Source organism: Myotis myotis, unplaced genomic scaffold (assembly GCF_014108235.1).
Source record: "Myotis myotis isolate mMyoMyo1 unplaced genomic scaffold, mMyoMyo1.p scaffold_m19_p_7, whole genome shotgun sequence".
Taxonomy (NCBI): domain Eukaryota; kingdom Metazoa; phylum Chordata; class Mammalia; order Chiroptera; family Vespertilionidae; genus Myotis; species Myotis myotis.
Genome location: NW_023416379.1, coordinates 55,177,061 through 55,201,052, shown reverse-complemented (window position 1 = coordinate 55,201,052; position 23,992 = coordinate 55,177,061). Strand labels below are relative to the sequence as shown.

Sequence of the window (23,992 nt, the reverse complement as noted above, 5' to 3'; positions counted from 1 at the left end):
CTTAAAATGTTTTCTCACCTTCTTGGCACTATGTGTTTTAACCAAGGTCTCCTCTCTGAAAAAGGTTGTTTCCCCAGGTAGGGATTTTCCCCTGAAGTTAGGGAGGGAATAGAACCTCTTAACTAAGTGCCAGGCGGGTAATTAATCACTTTAACTACGAACAATCATGCTTAAGCTACATAATCTTTACTCCCTGGAATGGAGATAAGAAACGCCCTAACCTTTGTAATAGAGATTGATAGGATTGAATCAACTGGTATAAATACAGATGTAACAAGACAGCAAGAGACAGAACTTAGAACACAGAACTAAGAAGACAGAACCTAGAGACAGAAGAACTTCGCTGGAGAGAACATGGCAAAAGATCCTGGACTGAACCTGACTACAGAAATTGGCAAGAGAACCTGACTAGAACCTGGTAACTGAACCTGGCTGGAGAACCTGGACAGAACCTGGCTGGAGAACCTAGCGAGGGAACTTGGCTACAGAACCTGGCTGGAGAACCTAGCAAGACAACATGGATACAGAACCTGGCTGGAGATCCTAACCAGAACTTCTCTGGAGATCCAGACCAGAACTTGGCTGGAGATCCTGGCTAGAGATCCTGGCTAGGCTGCTGATCAACTGAACACTGTCTCCGTGTCATTCCTTCTTCGCCGACTCCGTCCACACCTTTGGGGACCCCTGGACCCACTGGGGTTGGACCCCGGCAGGGTAGTAGTGATGGATGCTCAACATTATGTACTTACTACTACTACTGCATATATAAAAACATTTAAGATGATAAATTTTAAATGCAATTAAAGAAAAAAAATTTAAGACTTACTGGATCAGCTAGGAAATCCAAAGAAGGAAGAAACACAGATCCTGAGAGGATCTCTCTTAAAAGTAAAGTCAAGGATCTAGAAAAAGAAACAATGGTGTATACAGTTAGTGATTTACGTCAGTTCTTACGTGGGAATCTTGCAAAATGCAAACTAGGATTCAGCAGGTCTGGAGTGTGTCCCAACCTTCTGTATTTCTAACAGGCTCCCAGGTGATGCTTATGCTACTGATCTACAGGCGACACTTGGAGTCCTTAACTGGCTAAAAGAGAATACTACTTAAGAGAAAAAAGCATTTCCTTAGCAGGAAGGACTTAGGTAAATAAATTTTTAAATTTATTAAAATGAAAATTTGTAATAAAATAAAGTAACATTTAAAGTACATCTGAAAAAATAAGCCATGGTTTCTGCTCTAAGGATTATCAGGGTAAGATTAATGAGGTAATTTATGGAATAATCTAAATATTCTCATACCAGATCAAGGGAGGACGTATCAAATAACATCTAACTATTCTTCCTAGGTGGACACCTTAAAACCCAAATTTGTCTGTACAGTTTGTTCAAATTGTTGCTCCCAGTGAGTCATTATGTACATGTCTTTAAAAAGAAACATCAATCTCGGACATTTCTCATTGCAGTTTTTTGTTCTGATATATTGCCTTGGGCAAGGAAAACAAAAGAAAAAATAAATGGGACTATATCAAACTAAAAAGTTTTTGCACAGCCCTGGCTGGTTTGGTCAGTGGATAGAGCATCGGCCTGTGGACTAAAGGTTCTCGGGTTCAATTCTGGTAAAGGGCACATGCCCAGGTTGTGGGCTTGATCCCCAGCGGGGGGCATGCAGGAGGCAGCCAATCAATGATTCTCTCTCATCATTGATGTTTCTATCTCTCTCTCTCTCTCTTCCTCTCTGAAATCAATAAAAATATTTCTTTAAAAAGTTTTTGCACAGCAAAAGAAACCATCAACAAAATGAAAAGACAACCAACTGAATGAGAGAACATATTCTCCAAAGATACATCTGATAAGGGATTCATATCCTAAAAATATATAAAGAACTTACAAAATTCAACACCAAAAAAACAAATTAAAAAATGGGCAACGGACCTTGTTGGTGTGGCTCAGTTGGTTGAGCACTGTCCCATGCACCAAAAGATCACAGGTTTGATTCCCAGTCAGAGCACATGCCCAGGCTGCGGGCTCCATCCCCAGTGAGGGGGTGTGGAGGAGACAGCCAATAAGTGATCCTCTCTCATCATTCATGTTTTCATGTTTCCATCCCTCTCTTCCTCTCTTTGAAATCAATAGGAATGTATTATCTGACATTTTAAATAAAAGACCTGATAAATTATATTTTTAAATAAAGTATTCATGTCATAGACTAACCTCAAGTTTCAGTGTACTCCTACTATGCTTAAGAATAGCAATATTCATATGGCATGGTTGCAAATACTGCTGACATTTTCCAGGCTATTTATACCTGCAGTCTGTTGCTTTAGGAGGCAAAACATAAGGAAAAAGTAGTTCAGTAAGTTTCCTTAAATAGTGTAATTCATCCCTTCGACTCCTCAAGGCCACATGAAGCTCTGGACCATATTCTTCTAATGCCGCTTGCTGTAAAAACTCTGCATTTTCCACTATAAATATAGATAGAAAATAAATATTTAAATAATTTAATCAACATTAAATTACTTCAGCCATTTCCACTAACAAAAAATCATTTAACATAGTCATTCCTTCCCTAGTCATTCTTTTCCTAGCCCTCCTTTCTTCCCATTATGTATTCTACTGAGAAATTTTTTACAACCAGAATGTAAAAAAGTAATTTTCCTTTTGGCTAGAAGTTTTTAAATTTTGCAATTAAAAAAACCTTTCCTCCTTGGCAAATAAGAATTTGAACTATGTCACTACTATACAAATCATAGTAAACAAAAGCAAATGTTTTTTAAAAAGTGGAAAAAACTAAAGAAAACATTTTCTAGCATACCCAAAGCTTTTGTTATAAAATGTACATCCTCTGCAAATACAAAAAAAAAAAAAAAAAAAAAAAAAAAAACAGAAAAAACCTTAATATTCTTATTGTCTCTGTTTTCACACCAAATTCATTCAGGTAATCCTTTAAAGTAATTATTCTATAGAAAATGGCTTCCTTGGTAAAATTCTGTATCTTATGCCCAAAATTTTGTATCTTATCTTAAAGACACAAAAGTACAGAACTCTGTAAGGTGGACTCCATGAACAGATAGATTACTTAATAAATACTAACTGATGATAAAAGCTATATTAACATAAAGTTTTCTTAAAAGGTCAAGCATTAAACCAATATTTTAAAACTTGAAAGTAATTGAATTGCTACTCCTTTTTACAGCCTTCAAAAGCCGAGGAGAAAATGCTTTCCCTTATCTGCATTTCGTGCCAAGTTTTAAAATCATAGAGTCTGGCCTAGCTGGTGTGTCTCAGTGGTTGAGTGTTGACCCATGAACCAAGAGGACCCCGGTTCACTTCCCAGTCAGGGCACATGCCCGAGTTGCGGGCTTGATTCCCAGTGTAGGGTGTGCAGGAGGAAGCAGATCAATGATTCTCTCTCACCATTGTTATTTCTATTTCTCTCTCCCTCTCCCTTCCTCTCTGAAATTAATAAAAATATTTTAATTAATTCATTAGCTAATTAAAATAAAATCATGGAGTCTGTGAAGGGAATCTTAACTCTAATTCAACAGCATTTACTTTTGACTACTTACTTCTATTTTTATTGAAAGAGAATATAAATACATTTACCAAAAAAGCCAACATACACATTCTAATAATATGAGTACTAAGAAGATGAATTTATGCCAGAGGTACAAAAGCAGGACTAGTAAAGAAGGACATAGTTTTTACAAGACACGCTTTTTTTTGTAATCTTCAACCGAAGATATGCTGAGAGAGAGAGAGAGAGAGCGAGGAAGAGAGGAAGAGAGGGAGAGAGGGAGAGAGGGAGAAAGAGAGAAAGAGAGAGAGAGAGAGAAACATCACTTGGTTTCCTTCCACATGCTCTCCAACTGAGGATCAAACTTGAAACCCAGGTCCACTCAGGCCAGGCAAGACATGCATTTTATTTTATAACTAGAGGCCCGGTACATGAAATTCGTGCACTCAGCCTGGCCTCAGCCTGGCCTGCACCCTCTCACAGTCTGGGAGACCTCAGGGAATGTCCAACTGATGGCTTAGGCCCGCTACTCACGGGGAGCGGGTCTAAGCCAGCAGTTGGACATCTTTAGCTCTGCCGCAGAAGCGTGAGCCCAGCTTCTGGCTGAGCAGCACTCCCATGGGAGTACATCGACCACCAGGGGGCAGCTCCTGCATTGAGCATCTGCCTTCTGGTGGTCAGTGCACATCATAATGACTGGTCGTTCCACTGTTGGGCTGAAACCAGCTCTCTGACATCCCCCTAGGGATCCCAGATTGCAAGAGGGTGCCGGCCAGGCCGAGAGACCCCACTGGTGCAAGATCTGGGCCAGGGAGGGACATGGGAGGTTGGCCGGCCGGGGAGGGACCGCAGGAGGGCTCCAGGGCATGTCCGGCCCATCTTGCTCAGTCCCTGTCGGCCAGATCCCAGCAGCAAGCTAAACTACCAGTCAGAGCATCTGCCCCCTGGTGGTCAGTGCATGTCATAGCAACTGGTCGACCAGTCAACTGTCTGCACCCTGGTGGTCAGTGCACATCATAGCAAGCAGCTGAGCAGCCTTAGCATATTACGGTTTGATTGGTTAAATGGCCAACTGGATGACCAGACACTTTGCATATTAGGCTCTTATTATATAGGATTATGCAAGTATTTTCCCCCAAGAATTTGGAATACTGGTTTTAAAAAAATTTATTTTATAAGCAGGGATTTAAAATAAGAAGACTAAGCTATGCTAAATTTCACTTCCAACTTCTTTACTGTATGATCTTGAATAAATGCTATAATCCCTTTGAGCCCCAGTTTCCATATTGGTAAATAGTTATTAACACTGAAAAGTTGTCATTCAAAATGTATAAGCAATTAAAATATCTGGTGTGATTATGCATGCATACACAATATATATAAGTTAAATCACTAGATTTGAACTTGTTCAACATCTGTCAGACATGAGAGATTTCTGCAGTCCTAGATAATAAGAAAATAAAGAAATCAGGCAAAAGATAAAAAGAATATAGAAGGAGGATAACATTAGTGGGGAATATAGCAAAATACAGATGCTGGAAAACAGGGCATAGACTAATCCCCACTAGTCACTAGTATATCTACTGCCTAACCAGTCAACAGTTTTCAAACCACAAAAGGAAAAGACCCTAAAATACATGACAAGGAGATAACTTCAGGATGAAAGACTGAATCCTTCTGCACAATTATTACTGAATTTAAATTAAACCAATGCGTCATATATAAAAACATTTCCAAGGTTCATGGAAGTACTTACATAGATAGAAAATGTCAATACAAGTTGGGGCAAAAGTAGGCTTATAATTGTGAGTATGTGAAACAATTTTTTTATTATTATTTATTAACTAGAGGCCCGGTGCACAGATTCATGCACTGGTGGGGTCCCTCGACCTGGTCTGCAGAGATCAGGCCAAAACTGGCTCTCCGACATTCCCCAAGGGTTCCCAGATTGTGAAAGGGCGAATCTCAGGTGACGCACCCCGGAATCAGACTCCCTCCTCTCTGATTCCGGGCATGTCACCCGAGAACCGCAGCTGCCAAGTCACTGCAGCTCAGCTCCCTGGTGGTCAGTGCGCATGATAGCTTCGGTCAGACGGTCAAATGGTCAGCCATTCAGCCAGTCGCTTAGGCTTTTATATATATAGACTGGAGGCCCGATGCATGAAATTCATGCATGGGTAGGGTCCCTAGGCCTGGCTGGTGATCAGAACCGATCAGGCCTTCCGGCTGCCAGCTGGGACCTCCCTTCCCCTGTTGCTAGCTGCTGGCTGGGGTCTTCCTTCATTCTGCGCTGCCCCCTGGTGGGCAGCGCACGTCATAGTGAGCAATTGAACTCCCAGTCTCCTGGTCGAACTCCCAAGGGAACACTTTGCATATTAGCCTTTTATATTTATAGATTACTGTGTTATTTTCCATATGAACAACTATAAACCTGCTTTGTCCCACCCTGTGTAATCCCTACTCTCAAGAGGCAGATTAAGAGAAAACACTAAGAGAAGAGGATAAATATGGATGAAGAGGTGAACCTTTAATTATTTCCTGAGTTAAAAACTGTGAGGCCAAGGAATTTAAAGAACAAATTTATGCACTGAAGAAATGAAAAATCAAAACTCTGAAAACCATTTTTGCAATTTTATCTAATTTACTGTCATATTTAGAACACCAGGACCTTTAGATAAAATAACAGTCCTTATGAATTTCAGTAATTGCAATGTTATTACTCCGATCTAGAATTTAATAGTGATTTTTAATATGTTTTTATTGATTTAAGGGGGGGGGGAGAAAAACATTGATGGGTTGGCTACCAAACCCACTCTGACAAGGGGAACCAACCCACAACCCTGGCATATGCCCTGACAGAGAATCGAACCAGCAACTTTTTTGGTGCACAGTACAACGCTCATCCAACTGAATCACACCAGCCAGGGCTAATGGTGATTTTTTAAATTGAGGACCCTTTTTTACACGAATAGCAGCAAATTAGCAACCCTTATCATGCAAAGACTCAACAATGAATTTCAGTCAAACTGGTCTGTCTATAAATGTAAAACATTTTCATAGAGATAAAATAATTTGAGGATTTTTATTAAACTGATCAATTTGACTAAAAATGATTCAATTTACTCATAGTCTGAGTTAAAAGTATTTATCTTTAGAACAAAATAAAGACTATATTAAAAATCTTTTCCCATACAAAAATCTACACACAAATGTTTATAGCTCTATTCATAATTGCCAAAATTTGGAAGCAACCAAGACGTCCTTCAATAGATGAATGGATAAACAAAATGTGGCACATCTATACAATGGAATATGAGTAATAAAAAGAAATGAGCTATCAAGCCATGAAAAGACATGAAGGGACATTAAATGCATATTTCTAAATGAAAGCAGCAAGTCTACCTACATAACTCCAACTATATAATGTTCTGTAAAGGCAAAGGTGTAGTGACAGTAAAAAGATCAGTAGCCGCCCTAACCGGTTTGGCTGAGTGGATAGAGCATCAGCCTGTGGACTCAAGGGTCCCAGGTTCGATTCCGGTCAAGGGCATGTACCTTGGTTGCGGGCACTTCCCCAATAGGGGGTGTGCAGGAGGCAGCTGATCGATGTTTCTAACTCTCTATCCCTCTCCCTTCCTCTCTGTAAAAAATCAATAAAATATATTTAAAAAAAAAAAAAAAAAAGATCAGTAGCCTTAGCCAGTTTTACCCCCAGTGGATAGAGCATTGGCCTTCGGACTGAAGGATCCTGGGTTTGATTCCTGGTCGGGGCACATGCCCACGTTGCAGGCTCAACCCCCAGTAGGGGGAGTGCAGGAGGCAGCTGATCAATGATTCTCTCTCATCACTGATGTTTCTCTCTCTCTCACTCCCTCTCTCTCTCTCTCTCGCTTCCCCGCTTCCTCCCTGAAACCAATAAAAATATATTTTAAAAAAATAAAAAAGATCAGCAGTTGCCAGGTTTTCATGAAGAAAGGAGGGAGGAATGAATAGGTGAAACAGGGAACTTTTGAGACAGTGAAACTATTTAGTGTGATATTGTAATGGTGGATACATGGCATTATGCTGTGTGTCAAAATCCATAGAATATGCAATAAAAAGAGCAAACCCTAGCCCTGGGGTTTGATCCCCAGTCAGCACACATAAAAGAATCAATCAGTGAATGCATAAATAAGTGGAACAACAAATCGATATTTCTTTCTCTCTCCCCACTCCCCCTCCTTCTTCTCCTCTCTCTCTAAAATCAATCTAAAAGAGAGCAAACACTAATAAAACTATAGACTTCAGTTAATAATAATGTATCATTATTAGTATATCAATTGTAACAAATATCTATAACCTATCTAATAAAAGAGAAACATGGTAATTAGCCGTACATCAGCTACCCTTCCCATTGGCTAATCAGGGCGATATGCAAATTAACTGCCAGCCAAATGGCAGCCGGCAGCCAGGCTACTGACACGAGCAGGAGGCTTGCTTGCTTCAGTGACGGAGGACTCCAACGTTCCCCACCTGCCGCTGCTGGGCTCTGAGCTGCTAAGAAACACTGTTACAAATATAGAAGCTAAACAAAACCCCAGAAACCTGTTTTCAGTCAGCCTGGATCTCAGAGCTGGAGTCGCAACAAAGTTTCAAATACCGAAAGTAAACAAAGCCAGAAACCTGCTTTCAGCAGCAAGGTCTCACAGCTAAAGCCGGCTCTCAGCTCCAGTGACAGCCATAAATCCAAGAATAAAAAATTAAAAAAAAGGAAAAAAGGAGCTGATGGGAGCTTCAGTCACCCGCCAGCCCCTCACCCAGACTGGCCAGGCACCCCAGTAGAGACCCCCACCCTGAAGGGGGTGTGACCAGCTGCAAACAGCCATCATCCCCACATCCAGGCTGGCCAGGCACCCCAGTGGGGACCCCCACCCTGATCCAGGACACCCTTCAGGGCAAACCAGCCGGCCCCCACCCATGCACCAGGCCTCTATCCTATATAATAAAAGGGTAATATGCCTCCCAGCACCGGGATCAGCAGAGCTGCGAGGCCTCCCAGCACCAGGATCAGCAGAGCCGTGAGGCCTCCTGGCCCCTGGAGCAGCGTGATAGGGGGCCGCACCCAAACCCCCTGATTGCCCTGCGGCTCTGTGTGTGACAGGGGGTGGGGACACAACCTCCCTATCCGCCCTGCTCTGTTCGTGACAGGGGAAGGCACCCCAACCGCCTGATCAGCCCTGCTCTGTGCCTGATAGGGGGGAGCTCCCCAAACCCCTGATCGGCCCTGCTCTGTGTGTGACAGGGTGCGGAGCCCCAACCCCCTGATGGGCCCTGCTCTGTGTGTGACAGGGGGCAGCGCCCCAATCCCCTGATCAGCTGGCTCTGTATGTGACAGGGGTGGCACCACAGCCCCCTGATCCGCCCTGCTCTGTGCGTGACAGGCGGTTCCGCCGCAACCTCCCCATCGACCCTGCCTTGAGTGTGACGGGGCGGCGCCCCAACCCCCCAATCGGCCCTACCCTGAGCGTGACTGAGGGTGGCATCGCAACCTCCTGATCCGCCCTGCTCTGTGCATGACAGGGGGCGGCGCCCCAACTCCCCAATCGGCCCTGCTCTGAGCCCGACCAGGGGCTGTGGGGCAGGCACCTAGGGATTGGGCCTGCCCTCTGCCACCCGGGAGTGGGCCTAAGCCAGCAGGTCGTTATCTCCCGAGGGATCCCAGACTGTGAGAGGGCACATGCCGGGCTGAGGGACACCACCACCCCCCCAACGCCAGTGCACAAATTTTTGTGCACCGGGCCTCTAGTATCTATATAAAAGCCTAAGCAACCGTTCGACCTGTAGCTATAATGCACACTGACCACCAGGGGGCAAATTCTCAACACTCAGGCGTGAAAACAAGGAACAGACTGATAAATCTCAGAGGGAAGGGGGGAGAGGGGAGAGCTGGAAGAGATTAACCAAAGATCTTGCATACTAGAGGCCCGGTGCACAGATTTGTTCACTGGCAGGGTCTCTTGGCCTGGCCTGTGGGGACAGGGCCGAAACCAGCAGTCTGACATTCCCCGAGGGCTCCTGAATTGCGAGAGGGTGCAGGCCAGGCCAAGGGACCCCACTGCTGCATAAATCCATGCACTGGGCCTCTAGTACCAACATAATGCAAGATGTCAATAATAGGGGAATAGAGGGGATATATGGGAACTCTCTATACTTACTGCTCAATTTTTCTCTAACCTTAAAACTTTTCTAAAAAAATTAAGTTTACTAATAAAAAAAGTCATATTTTCTATGTTCTATTTTCATAGAGGTTTCTTTCTTATGTTCTTTAATAGTTAAGTAACCTTAACAAAATGGCTACAACAAAGTTACTATCTTCTAGTATGTTTCTGCCCATAACAGGACAAGATTTTAAAAGTTAATTTTTTATTTAACAATTACAAACTCTATTCAAACTCTTCTACTTTTTAACTATGTTGAAGTAAAACTATTTTTACTTGTTATAACATTATAAGATAAACCCAGAAAACATGTTTTAAAATATAATTTGAAATGTTTCTCATACCTGAGGAATGATTCACACCAAAGAACAAATAAACTAATAATTTACTTTAATTTCAACTCTGCCTAGGATATAATTTCCCCAAATGTACTCTGATTATATTCACTGATATTCTGAGGAAGGAAATATTGGCTTCATGCTCAAATGAGTTTGGGATGCACTGGCTTAAACAAAGTTAAAGCTATTTATTTGCTGCAGGACTACTCAGAGATTTAGGTATGCTAATACTTACAGGGTATTTCCAGAAGAGGAATACAATACGTAGGAATTAACAGAAAACATGACCATGAAACCTCTTCTACATGGTCGTCTTACATAGAATAGTATTCTGCAGAAGATACTGAGAAAACACTGACAAAGAATACCAAATGCAAACAAAAATAAAATCAGTTTGGCAAAGATGCAAGAATATAGCAAGAAACCATTTCATTTAAAAAGAAACATTTCGCCCTAACTGGTTTGGCTCGGCGGATAGAGTGTGGGCCTGCAGACTCAAGGGTCCCAGGTTCAATTCCGGTCAAGGGCATATACCTTGGTTGCGGGCACATCCTCAGTGGGAGGCATGCAAGAGGCAGCTGATCGATGTTTCTCTCTCATGGATGTTTCTAACTCTCTATCCCTCTCCCGTCCTCTCTGTAAAAAATCAGTAAAATATATTTTTTAAAAAATAATAAAATAAATAAATAAATAAAAAGAAACATTTCAGCTTGACCTAAGAGCAAGAAAAGTCCTAAATGAAGATTTCATCCTTTCAACCAGAAAAAAAAAATTTGCTGAACATATGCTATGTGCAAATCATGACAGTATAAAGGCCAGGACACACATGAGAAACTGCAAATAGGTCATCCTGGCTAATGCACAATCCTCCTATATTTTAAAAGGCTAATACGCAAATCAACCAAATGGCAGAACGACTGGTTGCTATGATGCTCACTGACAACCAGAGGGCAGACGCTCAATGCAGTAGCTGCTCCCTGGTGGTCAGTGCACTCCCACAGGGGAGTGACGCTCAGCCAGAAACCAGGCTCACGGCTGGCAAGTGCAGCGGCAGTGGTGGGAGCCTCTCCCGCCTCCACAGCAGTGCTAAGGATGTCCTACTGCTGGCTTAGGACATCCCCCAAGGGCTCCCAGACTGCGAGAGGGTGCAGGCTGGGCTGAGGGACCCCCACCCACTGAGTGCATGAATTTTGTGCACCAGGCCTCTAGTACACAATAAAAGACAAAAGCAGATCAACATATTCAATGACAGAAAATAATTTAAATATACAGTTTAGACTCTACAGCAGTCATTAATTTTGGTTAGTAGGGAGGTACCATATAAGAATAGTAAAATTAATACAGCAGCAGTACATATAGGGTGTCCCAAAATTCACACAAGAAGTAATTTTGATAGAAAACACAGGTTTATAATTAAAAATTGTAAGTTTTTTATTGATTCATAAAGTATACAGTATAGGGTTATGTATGGAATAGCACATCGGGTAAATGGCCTCCGCGGCTTTGCTGGCACATATGCAAAGCCGTGGCCTTCATTGTCCCTGCTCCTGGGCCATAATTGATACTTGGTAATGCTTATCAAATTGAAGGGATTGAAATCAAAGGGCAACAGATAGTAGAATCTGATTCAATAAACCAAGTAAATTAGGCTTTTATTTTTTGTTGTTGTTGTTGTTAATGCTCACGCAAAATTCAAATCTTGCGTGAATTTTGAGACACCCTATAGGATAGGCAGTATATAGGATGGATAGTATATAGGCTAAGTCAAAATTGTGAAATCATTAAGGAGAAAGGGGGAAGAGAGTGAGATATACTTTAGAGGAAGCAATGAAGGCAACAAAAAATCATCCAATATAACTCGAAAGTAATCAACCCTACATCTAAAAGTTAACTGTATTTTAATTTTCATAGATTGCTGAGTTTTCACAATCACTTATATGATTAACAAACTATTAAAAATTATTTGTTTAAGAGTACTCTCATAGCATTTTGAATGCACCTGTTAATGTTTAAGTACCCATACTTAAATATTTAAGATGAAAGTTGATATATAAAAATAAAATCACTCAAACTTTATAGTAAAAACTTGTATTACCTTTCTGACTGGCTTTAACTATCACTTCTATATGCTTCATTGCTGCTTTTAATAGTTTCTTGGTTATAATAGATGGTATATCCACCTAGAAAAATTCAACATTAAAATAAAACTTTTAAAATAATTATCACTAAGTTACAATGACAAGAACACGATATATATTTAAGATAGGAACACATGGTCTTAAAAATGAGATGTTGTTATTTGGAATCTTTCAAAAACTTAATTTTATGGGGAATCTACAACAACAGCACCCAGCGAACAGCTGCGAACCCGGGAACACCGGTCCCCAAGTGGCGCTAGCACGCAGATTCAGAGGAGCTCTGCACCCCCTCACGGAAAGGTCAGATTTCACCTAGGATAAGGTGAGGTCTGTGGTCCGGGCAGGAGAGAAAAACGCGCACGGTGGGAGCTGGAGGATCCAGGGAAGTCTGCGCCAGGAAAGTCCATGGACGCTGGGGCTGGCGTGATATGCGAATGTGGAAGAGGATCTGCAGGGCTGCTAACAGAAGGGAACTCGAAAAAGCAACTCATAGCTGAACTGGGCGCAAAAGGGCTGCCTAAACATTTTAACAGTGTGCCGGCTGCTTAGACCAAGGGGAAAAAAAGACTGCACAGATTTGCACCGCAGAGCCGGAGTTTGCGCACTTACTCTGGCTCTTTTTTCCTCTCTCTTTTTTTTTTTCCTCTTTAAAATCTTGCTTTTGATTACTAAGCCCAATACATAGGATCACCTAATTGGGGACACCCTAAGAAACTGCAGGGGAAAATTGTTTTTGTGGAACCTGGAGATCAGAGCGGGGAATAAAAACTTAATTTTAAGAGCACTTTATATTCTTAGATCATAGTAACTGTAGCTTTAGAAAATTTTTCTACCACAGTAATGAAAATATCTTAATATGCATGTCCTATATAATAAATTTTTCTCACAATGTTTTATTCATGGTTTATTTCTTTGATGTGTTTTAAATGCTTTCAAGGAAAAATCTCTGAGACTATAAACTTGTGTTTACTAAGACTACCTGCAAATAAACTTTTTCATTCTGGAAACTAGTGACTATGGTAGGTTAGTGAGAGAGGACTGAGGGCTTATATGAACACCCATAAAATAAAATAACTAAAAATAAATTGCAAATAAAATAAATCACCAAAAAGAAAATTTATTGGACTTTGGCATTTGATAGGCTTTGTTTTCAAAATGGAAAAATGCCACATGTATTATTTTCTAGCCCCTTCCACTTGACTACAGGAGATAAATTCCCATGGAAATAAGTACTATTCTACAAAGTCACTTTTCATGGCTAAGTAGAATTCTATAGATAGCATGTATACTAATTAACCAACAATCTTATCATTAAAAAAAACAGGTTTTCATTATAGAAATGAATTCTTGACATACATTTTTACATAAACTCTGATTATCTCTTTAAAATATATTGTTCAAAAATGGAATTAAATTTGGGAGTATAAACATTTTTAAATATTTTAATGAAGATTCCCAAACTGCCTTCCAGCATAAGAGTTACACCAATTTGGAGTCATACTTGCTTTGCCTGTTTCCCCACAATCATCATTAGTATATATTATCACTCTTTTTTATCTTTCAGGGGTAGTCAATCGATGTTTCTATCTCTCTCTCCCTCTCCCTTTCTCTCTCTGAAATCAATAAAAATATTTTTTAAAGTCTATTATTTTAAATATATATGTATATTAAGGTATATTAAAGTATCTTATCAAAAAGTTATATTTGATGAAACAACATAGTTTAAGTATTCATTGGCCATTTTATATTTTTCTTTTGTGAACTGCTTATTCATATTTTTTGCATATCTTTTCTATAGTGTTTTGTTTTTTGTTTTTTTTTAATATATTTTATTGATTTTTTACAGAGAGGAAGGGAGAGAGATAGAGAGTTAGAAACATCGATGAGAGAGAAACATCGATTAGCTGCCTCTTGCACATCTCCTACTGGGGATGTGCCCGCAACCCAGGTACATGCCCTTGACCGGAATCGAACCTGGGACCTTTCAGTCCACAGGCCGACGCTCTATCCACTGAGCCAAACCGGTTTCGGCTTCTATAGTGTTTGACTGTATTGTTCATTTCTTGAATGTATAGGAATGTTCAACAAGATTAATCTTTATTTTATATACTAATGGCAGAGATATTATATACTAATTTATTATAAATATATTAAATTCTACAGTAGACAAGTATGTGTGTCTATCACTAACACACTATAAAAATATATCTGTAGGAAAAGACCCAAACATACACAAAATATGGCTCAAACATCTTTTTAAAAAGTAGGTCAAAATAATTACCATTTACACAGTAAATTCATCAAACTGGAACATGACTGTTTTTCCTATAGTTGTCTTTTCATTTCTAACTGCCACAAACCAAAATGTCTAAGCATTAAAGTAAAACTGATCAATGAATCATAAGTGATCCACTCATTTTTTAATCTAAAAAAAATGAAAAGTGAAAAAAGAAAACACAAATATATACAGTATAGGATAAAGTAAATATAAGATTTTTAAAACTCTCTTTAGTAACCATAAGGCCTCAAATTCCCAAATTTCTCATTATAAACTTGTACCTTGTGAATCCTTCGAATTAAGACAGATGCAAAAAATCTTAGAGTAATCCTCAGTTCATCAACAAAGGACTCATCATCTGTTACATCCCTTCAATTAAGGAGAAAAACAAGAATTTAGAAGTCCAGAGAAATATACAGCTTCACTTTCTAGAAAGCAAGGGAAGTTTAGAGCTTCCTAGTTTTTTTCCATTTATTTATGCTATTTTTCTTTTGTTTCTTAACAAATAATACATTACATTACAGAATAAAAGACAAATATATATAAAAGAAAATAAACATCTCCCATAATTCTAGTACCAAAACAATCACTATTAACTAAATTGAAGTATATATTTCCCTGTAGACATCCATAATGTACATAGTCATATTTTTACAGTACCAAAATCATTTTCTAAGCAGCATCAAAAAAATTTCTAAGAAGCAAAACAAGGAATTTTGAAGAAGCAATTGAATTAAATTAATATACAATTAATATACAATAAATTTTAAATTTATTTAAAATATTTATAGATTAATAATATAAACTAATTCCAAATATAAAGAAAAAAGTATGTATTATTTGAAAAAGAAGAAACTAAAATTCAAATGCTTTTAAACAAAAATTCTGACAACCTTCTTTTGAGGAGCTACTTTTTATTTTCCTGAGATCTTGAGGTCCCTAGGAGAGCTAGGACACTTCCCTAATCAAGATGTGTAATGGTGACATCCTGCACTTGAAGATGGTGCTAACTGTTAAGTCCCTAGGTAGAATAAGGAAGATAATTTACCAACCATGCTTCCCATTATTACAATATCCCAGGGAAACTTACACCATACACAAAAATAAACTAAAAATGGACAAAAGACTTAAATGTAAGACAGGAAACCATACAAATCTTACAAGAATCCATAGGCAGCAAAATATCAGACATATGTTGTAGCAATATCTTTACCAACACATCTCCTAGGACAGTGATGGCGAACCTTTTGAGCTCGGCGTGTCAGCATTTTGAAAAACCCTAACTTAACTCTGGTGCTGTGTCACATATAGAAATTTTTTTTTTTTTTTTTAGAAATTTTTTGATATTTGCAACCATGGTAAAACAAAGACTTATATTTTTGATATTTATTTTATATATTTAAATGCCATTTAACAAAGAAAAAACAACCAAAAAAATGAGTTCGCGTGTCACCTCTGACACGCGTGTCATAGGTTCGCCATCACTGTCCTAGGACAATGGAAACTAAGGAGAAAATAAACAAATGGGACTACATCAAAATAAAAAGCTTCTGCACAGCAAAAGAAACCATCAACAAAACAAGACAGCCCACTGCATGGGAGAACATATTTGCCAATGTTACATCCAATAAGGTTTTAATCTCCAAAATTTATAGGGAACTCATACAACTTAACAAAAGGAAGATAAACAGCCCTGGCCAGCTTGGTTCAGTGGATAGAGCATTGGCCTTCGGACTAAAGGGTCCCGGGTTTGATTCCAGTCAAGGGCACATGCCCGTGTTGTGGGCTCGATCTCCAATAGGGTGCGTGCAAGAGGCAGCCAATCAATGATTCTCTCTCATCATTGATGTTTCTATCTCTCTCTCCCTCTCCCTTCCTCTCTAAAATCAATAAAAATATATTATAAAAAAAAAAAGGAAGATAAACAATCCAATCAAAAAATAGGCAAAGGACCTAAACAGACACTTCTCAAAAGCGGACATACAGAAGGCCGAGAGACATGAAAAAAAATGCTCAAAGTCACAAATCATATGAGAGATGCAAATCAAAATGACAATGAGGTATCATTTCACACCTGACAGAATGGCTATCATCAACAAATCAACAAACGACAAGTGCTGGTGAGGATGCGGAGAAAAAGGAGCCCTAGTGCACTGCTGGTGGGAATGCAGACTGGTGCAGCCACTGTGGAGAAGAGTATGGAGCTACCTCAAAAAATTCAAAATGGAACTCCTATTTGACCCAGTAATCCCAATTCTAGGAATATATCTCAAGAAATTAGAAATACCGCACTAACTGGTTTGGCTCAGTGAATAGAGCGTCGGCCTGTGGACTGAAAGGTCCCAGGTTCGATTCCAGTCAAGGGCATGTACCTTTGTTGCAGGCACATTCCCAGTCGGGAGTGTGCAGGAGGCAGCTGGTTGATGTTTCTCTCTCATTGATGTTTCTAACTCTCTAACCCTCTCTCTTCCTCTCTGTAAAAAGACAATAAAATATTTTTTTTAAAAAAAGAAATCAGAAATACCAAGCAGAAAGAACATATGCACCCCTATGTTCATAGCAGCACAAGTTACAATAGCTAAGATTTGGAAACAGCCTAAGTGCCCATCAGCAGATGAGTGGATTAAAAAATTGTGGTACATCTACATAATGGAATACTATGCTGCTGTAAAAAAGAAAAACTTTTACCATTTGCAACACCATGGATGGAACTGGAGAGCATTATGCTAAGTGAAATAAGCCAATCTGAGAAAGTATCACATGATCTCACGATTTGTGGAATATAATGAACAACATAAACTGATGAACAAAAATAGATACAGAGACATAGAAGCATCTAACAGACCAACAAACCTCAGAGGGAAGGCAGAGGGGTGGGTAAGAGATCAACCAAAGGACTTGTATGCATGCATATAAGCATAACCAATGGACACAGACAGTAGTGGGGTGAGGGCATGTGCTGGGGGGTGGGAGTGGGCGGGGAGAGGTCAATGGAGGGAAAAGAAGACATATGTAATACTTTCAACAATAAAGAATTTTTTAAAAATATCCCAGGGAAAGGAATATTACAGCACCAAAAGCTATACTAAGGAAAAATACATACTTTAACATTTAGAAATACAGATATATTTTATGTCTAAAGAGCCATAACATGGTAGGTTGGCAAGGGAGAGAAAGTTTTTATAACAGGATTTATTTTATAAAAGGACTCTCACCATTAACTTTACTTAAATGGCAAATTCCCCATACTTAAGACAGAATCCAACATAAAAAATTAATTTACAGAGCTTTTCAGGAAAATATGACACATAAACATGGTATTAAATTTGTTTTAATACACTATAGATCAATTCAACCACTAGCATTTTTAATTAGAAAATTCAAAATACACTAAATCAATATAAAATTAGGGTAGGTGTCATTAAATATTACATCTATAAATCATATAGGTATAACTGTTCAATATATAACTAAATATCTGATGCTTCTGTAAGAAAATATGTACTCATTTTTTAGATCTAAACTATTTTCTATATTCTGCAAGGTATAGGACACTTGTACATCTATAGCACATGTGGAAAACGAAGTTACTTTGAAAAAATCTTAATATTTTAGGAAAATTATCTTTCAATTTAATAAAACATATGAATATAAATTTTTCTTCTAAATGTATAATTATTTCAAATATAAAAAGTATTAAATCATTTATTATATTTAGGAGTAATAAAAAATTCTACAAGTTACTTTTCTTTCAAAAAGTGGCCTAAGATTTTTTCCTCTTTGTTATCACTAAACTATTAATTGACTTCCTACATCAGTGGTTATTAACTAGGGCCAATTATACCTCCCAGGTAACATTTAGCAATCTCTAAAGATATTTTTGGTGTCACAACTAGAAGGAGGAGGGAGTGCTACTAGTATCTAGTGGAAAAGGCCAGGGGTTCTACTAAATATCCTTTAATGCACACACAGTACAGCACCTCACAACAAAGAATTTGTTCGCCTAAAATGTCAATAGTGCCAAAATTGATAAATCCTGGCCCACGCTAAAATACATCATTAGCACGTTTCACTTAATGGTATTTATTATACTAAAGGAAAAAGGTTATAGAAAGAACATACCTGTACCACGGATAAACAAAGTTTTCCAACACTAATTCAAGCACCTGCATAAAAATAAAAACCTGCATAAAAATTATGTTTTAAAGAAAAATTAATTAAGTAAATTCTGGGAAAATAAACTACTAATATATACTATTGAATATATATATATACCAATTTTGTTAGCCCAATTACTAACATCATATACATGACAAAATGCCTATGTCAACCTTACATGGTGGTTGTGATGATCAAAGAGAACATGAGAAAACACTTTGAAAACCATAAAACTCCATAAAAAATAAAGTTATTATTAGAATGACATACACATTTCTAAATATTCCCATAATGAAAAATTTATTTTAAAAAACTTTAAATTGTTCCTGAATCTGAAGGTTCACTGAACCAAGAAAGTTCACTGGAAAGAAGGAAAATAAGCTACTTTTTTGTATTTTTTTTAATATATATTTTTATTGATCTCAGAGAGGAAAGAGAGGGAGAGAGAGACAGAAACATCATGATGAGAGAGAATCATTGATGGGCTGCCTCCTGCACATCCCCTACTGGGGATCGAGCCGCAACCCAGGTATGTGCCCTTGACCAGAATCGAACCCATGACCCTTCAGTCTGCAGGCCAACACTCTATCCCCTGAGCCAAACTGGCTAGGGCCTTTTTTGTATTCTGAACTCTCTCTGTAAATCAGTATTCCCAGAATAAAATGAAGAAACAAGTAGATAACTACACATATTTGACCCCTTTTGAAAAGGGTCAAAATTAGATGTCAGTGATTTCCTTGAAGGGAGGATAGTGACTAGAAGAGAGCAAGAAGGAACTTCTAGGTTGCCCAGTGCTGGTTATATAGATATGTTCACTTTGTGAAAATTTTAGCTGCACAAGTTATATTGAAAAAGCAACAAAACCAACCTTGTATATTAAACCATCCATTTTTTTTTTAGCCTGGTATAGCAGTACGTTTTAATTTTTAAAAGGACTTGCAGCAGTGGGCAGTAACTTTAAAAAGCAACAGGGAGGGAATGAAACAATGTACTCAATCTGACTATATCCTATCTAATAAAAGAGAAACATGGTAATTAGCCGTACCTCCGCTACCCTTCCCATTGGCTAATCAGGGCGATATGCAAATTAACTGCCAGCCAAGATGGCGGCCGGCAGCCAGGCAGCTTGAAGCGAACATAAGGCTTGCTTGCTTCAGTGACGGAGGAAGCCAACGTTCCCCGCCTGCCACTGCTGCCCTCTGAGCTTGCAGTTTGAAACATTGTTACAAATATAGAAGCTAAACAAAACCCCAGAAACCTGTTTTCAGCCAGCCGGGATCTCAGAGCTGGAGTTGAAACAGTGTTTCGATTATAGAACCCAAGCAAACCAGATACCTGCTCTCAGCAACCGAGGCCTCAGAGCTGGAGCCAAGCCTCAGAGCTAAAGCTGGCCCAGAATTTTAAAAAAAAGAAAAAAAGGAGCGGTTGGGAGCTTCAGTCACCCGCCAGCCTGAAAACGGCCCTCAGCCCCTCACCCAGACTGGCCAGGCACCCCAGTGGGAACCCCCACCCTGAAGGGGGTGTGACCAGTTGCAAACAGCCATCAACCCCTCACCCAGGCTGGCCAGGCACCCAAGCGGGACCCCCACCCTGATCCAGGACACCCTTCAGGGCAAACCAGCCGGCCCCCACCCGTGCACCAGGCCTCTATCCTATATAGTAAAAGGGTAATATGCCTCCCAGCACCGGGATCAGCATGACAGGGGGCAGCGCCCAAACCTCCTGATCACCCTGCGGCTCTGTGCGTGACAGGAGGTGGCGCCGCAACCTCCCCATCGACCCTGCCTTGAGTGTGACAGGGGGCAGTGCCCCAACCCCCCCTATTGGCCCTACCCTGAGTGTGACTGAGGGTGGCATCGCAACCTCCCAATCCGCCCTGCTCTGTGCATGACAGGGGGCGGCGCCCCAACTCCCCAATCGGCCCTGCTCTGAGCCCGACCAGGGGCTGCACCTAGGGATTGGGCCTGCCCTCTGCACCCTGGGAGCAGGCCTAAGCCAGCAGGTCGTTATCTCCCGATGGGTCCCAGACTGCGAGAGGGCACAGGCCAGGCTGAGTTACCCCCCTCCCCCGAGTGCACAAATTTTTGTGCACCGGGCCTCTAGTCTACACTAATAAAAGACAAATATGCAAATTGACTGTTCCTTCACTTTAAGCCACGCCCACCAGCCAATCAGAGTGGCTATATGCAAATTAACCCAACCAAGATGGCAGTTAATTTGCATATACTGGCTGGGAGCAAAGACTGAAGACAACGTGGAAGCAAAGCGCTACAGAAGGGAGCAAAGTAGAGGCGGCGGAGACAGGAATGGAGCCAAGGATGCGGAGGCAGGAGGCGGGAGGGGAAACCCAGGAGCAGCGGCCGGGAGCGGGAGGGCAAACCCAGCCGGAGCAGATGGGAGCGGGAGGTCAAACCCAGCCACAGCAGCTGGGAGCAGGAGGGCAAACCCAGCCGCAGCAGCTGGGAGCGGGAGGGCAAACCCGCCACAGCAGCTGGGAGCGGGAGAGGAAACCCAGCCAGAGCTGCTGGGAGTGGGAGCGAAGCCCACCTTACAGGGTTTCGCTCCCTTTTCTGCTTTGCTCCAGCCACAGGAAGCCCTATTCTTGCAGGAATCTTCCTGCAACGGGCCTCTAGTATATCTATAAAAGCCTAAGTGACCATTAGACTGTTAGACCGGTAGCTATGACGCGCACTGATCACCAGGGGGCAGGCGCTCCGACCAGTTGGTTTAGCTTGCTGCTGGGGTCCAGCCAATCGGGACTAGGCAAGATGGGCCAGACATGCCCTGGAGCCCTCTGCGGTCCCTCCCCAGCCGGCTGGCCCTGATCAGCCCTGATCAGGACTGGGCAAAGATGGTCCCAGTCAGCGGCCCGATCAGGGACTGGGTGAAATGGGTCAGATACTCCCTATAGCCCTCCTGCGGTCCCTCCTTAGCCCTGATCATGCACCGATGGGGTCCCTTGGCCTAGCCTGCACCTTCTCGAAATCTGGAACCCCTTGGGCGGATGTCCGTAGGCCAGGCCAAGAGACCCCACTGGTGCGCAAATCTATGCACCAGGCCTCTAGTATATCTAGACAGCAGTAATGAAGGTTGTGGATTCTCTAAAAAGTAAGATAACAAGATTTGGATTTTTTTACTATAAAAACTGAACATTAATGCTATCAGTTGGGATATAAACAGGGATAGGACACAGAGTGGAGATTAGAAAATTTACCATTAAACATTTAGTTTTACTTTATTCCCCATATCCAGTAAGACCAATCACCAAATCCCACAGATTTTACATCCTAAGTAGCTCTTTTCAGGTCCTCATCATCTCACCCCTATATTGTAGCAATAGCCTCCAAACTAGTCTCCCTCCTTACAGGCTAGCTCCCATCCCCAACCCCCATAGAGCTGCCAAAGTGACCTAAAACATTTGATCACATCGCTTCCTTGCATGAAACCCTCAATATATCAAAGTAAGAAAAGTGAAGCTGCACTGGTTTTTGAAGGGGCAGGAGAAAGCTGCATACAGGCAGTTATCATTTATTCCCTTTTTACCTCCCACTGCATCCTGTAAGTCACAACTAAAAATTCTAGTTACACGGTTGGAAGTCACTGGCTTCCATGATCAATTAAACTTCTTCAGCATGGCCCTTTAAGTCCTCTGATTATCTTATTTCTAAATGGTTATATAAAAACTGGTTAAGACCCTAGCCAGTTTGGGTCAGTGGATAGAGTGTTGGCCTGCGGACTAAAGGGTCCTGGGTTTGATTTCAGTCAAGGGTACCTGCCTCGGTTGCCAGCTTGATCCCCAGCCTTGGTTGGGGCAGGTGGGGGAGACAACCAATCAATATCTCTCTCACATCGATGTTTCTCTCTCTGTCTCTCCCCCTGCAGTTTACTCTCTCTAAAAATCAATGGAAAAATACCCTCGGGTGAGGATTAACAGAAAACAAAAGCTGGTTAAAAACTAAGCCAGACCTGAGTTTTAGAATGAGCTCTGCTAACCAGCTATGAAACTTGAGAAAATTACTTAAACTCTCTGAACCCGTTTTGGTTAAATAATCTATTAACAGCACCTACTTCATAGGTTGTGTGATTACATGAAATAATGCAAGTACAGTGATTAGCACAGTGTCTATATAGTAAATTATCAATAAATATTAACTATTAGACTAATGTCTCTCTTGCCTAGCCAGTTTGGCTCATTGGATAGAGTGTCCGCCTGTAGACCGAAGGGTCCCAGGTTCCATTCCAGTCAAGGGCACATACCTCGGTTGCAGCTCCTCCCCAGCCCAGGCCCTGCTCGGGGCGTATGCAGGAGGCAACCGATCGATGTGTTTCTCTCACATCGATATTTCTCTTTGTCTTTCCCTCTCTCTTCCACTCTCTCTAAAAATCAATAGAAAAATATCCTCGGGTGAAAATTAAAAAAAAAAAAAAAAAAAAGAATATTGTCTCTTCATTGTCCACATCCTGCTTCACATTTTACCCTCCAGTTTACTGAACATTACACCTTGTTTCAAAGCCTCTCTTTCCTTTCAAAAGCTCTTCCCAAAACCTTAAATACCTTTCCTACACTATCAGTCTGGCAAACTTCTAGTCATACTTCCTGACTGCCCTTCTCAACACTTTATGCACTTCTTTCTCTGTACTAATAATACACTTTATACATTTGTTCCATTATTCCCTGCATTACATTATATTGTAATTACCTGTTTATATGGGGAACTTCCCTCCTAGACTGAAGTTCCTAGAAGAAAGGAACCATACCTTACTGCTCTTTTCATTTCTACGGCCTAATCCAGCTTCTGCCTATATAAAAACATCTCAAAATATGTTTTTAAATTTCGAGCTAATATTTATCAAACACCAAAAGTGCCAGACACTAGGTAAAGAGCTTTGCTATATTTCCTTTTTTTTTAAAGAAATATGAAGTGTCAAAGACATAAAAAATACTCTTGTTAGAAGTCTTGTCTTCAACAGACTTCAAATCAGCAATCTCCAACAGAAATATAATGTGAGCCACATATATTATTTTTTAATCCTCACCCGAGGATATTTTTCCATTGATTTTAGAGACAGTGGGAGAGGGAAAGACAAAGAGAAATATCGATGTGAGAGAAACTCATCAATTGGTTGTCTCCCGCACGACCTCTGAGCAGGGCCCAGTCTGGGGAGGAGCCTGCAACCAAGGAACCTGCCCTTGACCAGAGTCAAACCCAGGACCCTTTGGTCCACAGGCCTATGCGCTATACACTGATCCAAACTGGCTAGGGCAGCCACATATATAATTTTAAATATTCTAATAGCTACATTTTAAAAACAAAACAGGTGAAATTAAGTTAATGATATATTTTATTTAACCCAATATATCCAAAATTT

General features: G+C 40.5%; 1 protein-coding gene across 13 annotated transcripts in view; it reads right to left on the bottom strand.

Moving 5' to 3' along the window:
- The window catches only part of SNX14 (sorting nexin 14), a 104,839-nt gene that overhangs the window by 39,219 nt on the left and 41,628 nt on the right, over positions 1-23,992 (bottom strand). For 5 of the 13 annotated variants that reach the window (XM_036316534.1, XM_036316525.1, XM_036316524.1 and 2 more), the window contains exons 5-9: positions 18,587-18,648; positions 14,746-14,833; positions 12,144-12,228; positions 2,305-2,461; positions 827-902 (exon numbers count right to left, since the gene is read on the bottom strand). In XM_036316534.1, coding sequence (XP_036172427.1) covers positions 827-902; positions 2,305-2,461; positions 12,144-12,228; positions 14,746-14,833; positions 18,587-18,648 — 468 coding nt within the window. The other 8 variants (XM_036316527.1, XM_036316526.1, XM_036316530.1 and 5 more) reach the window with 5 other exon arrangements.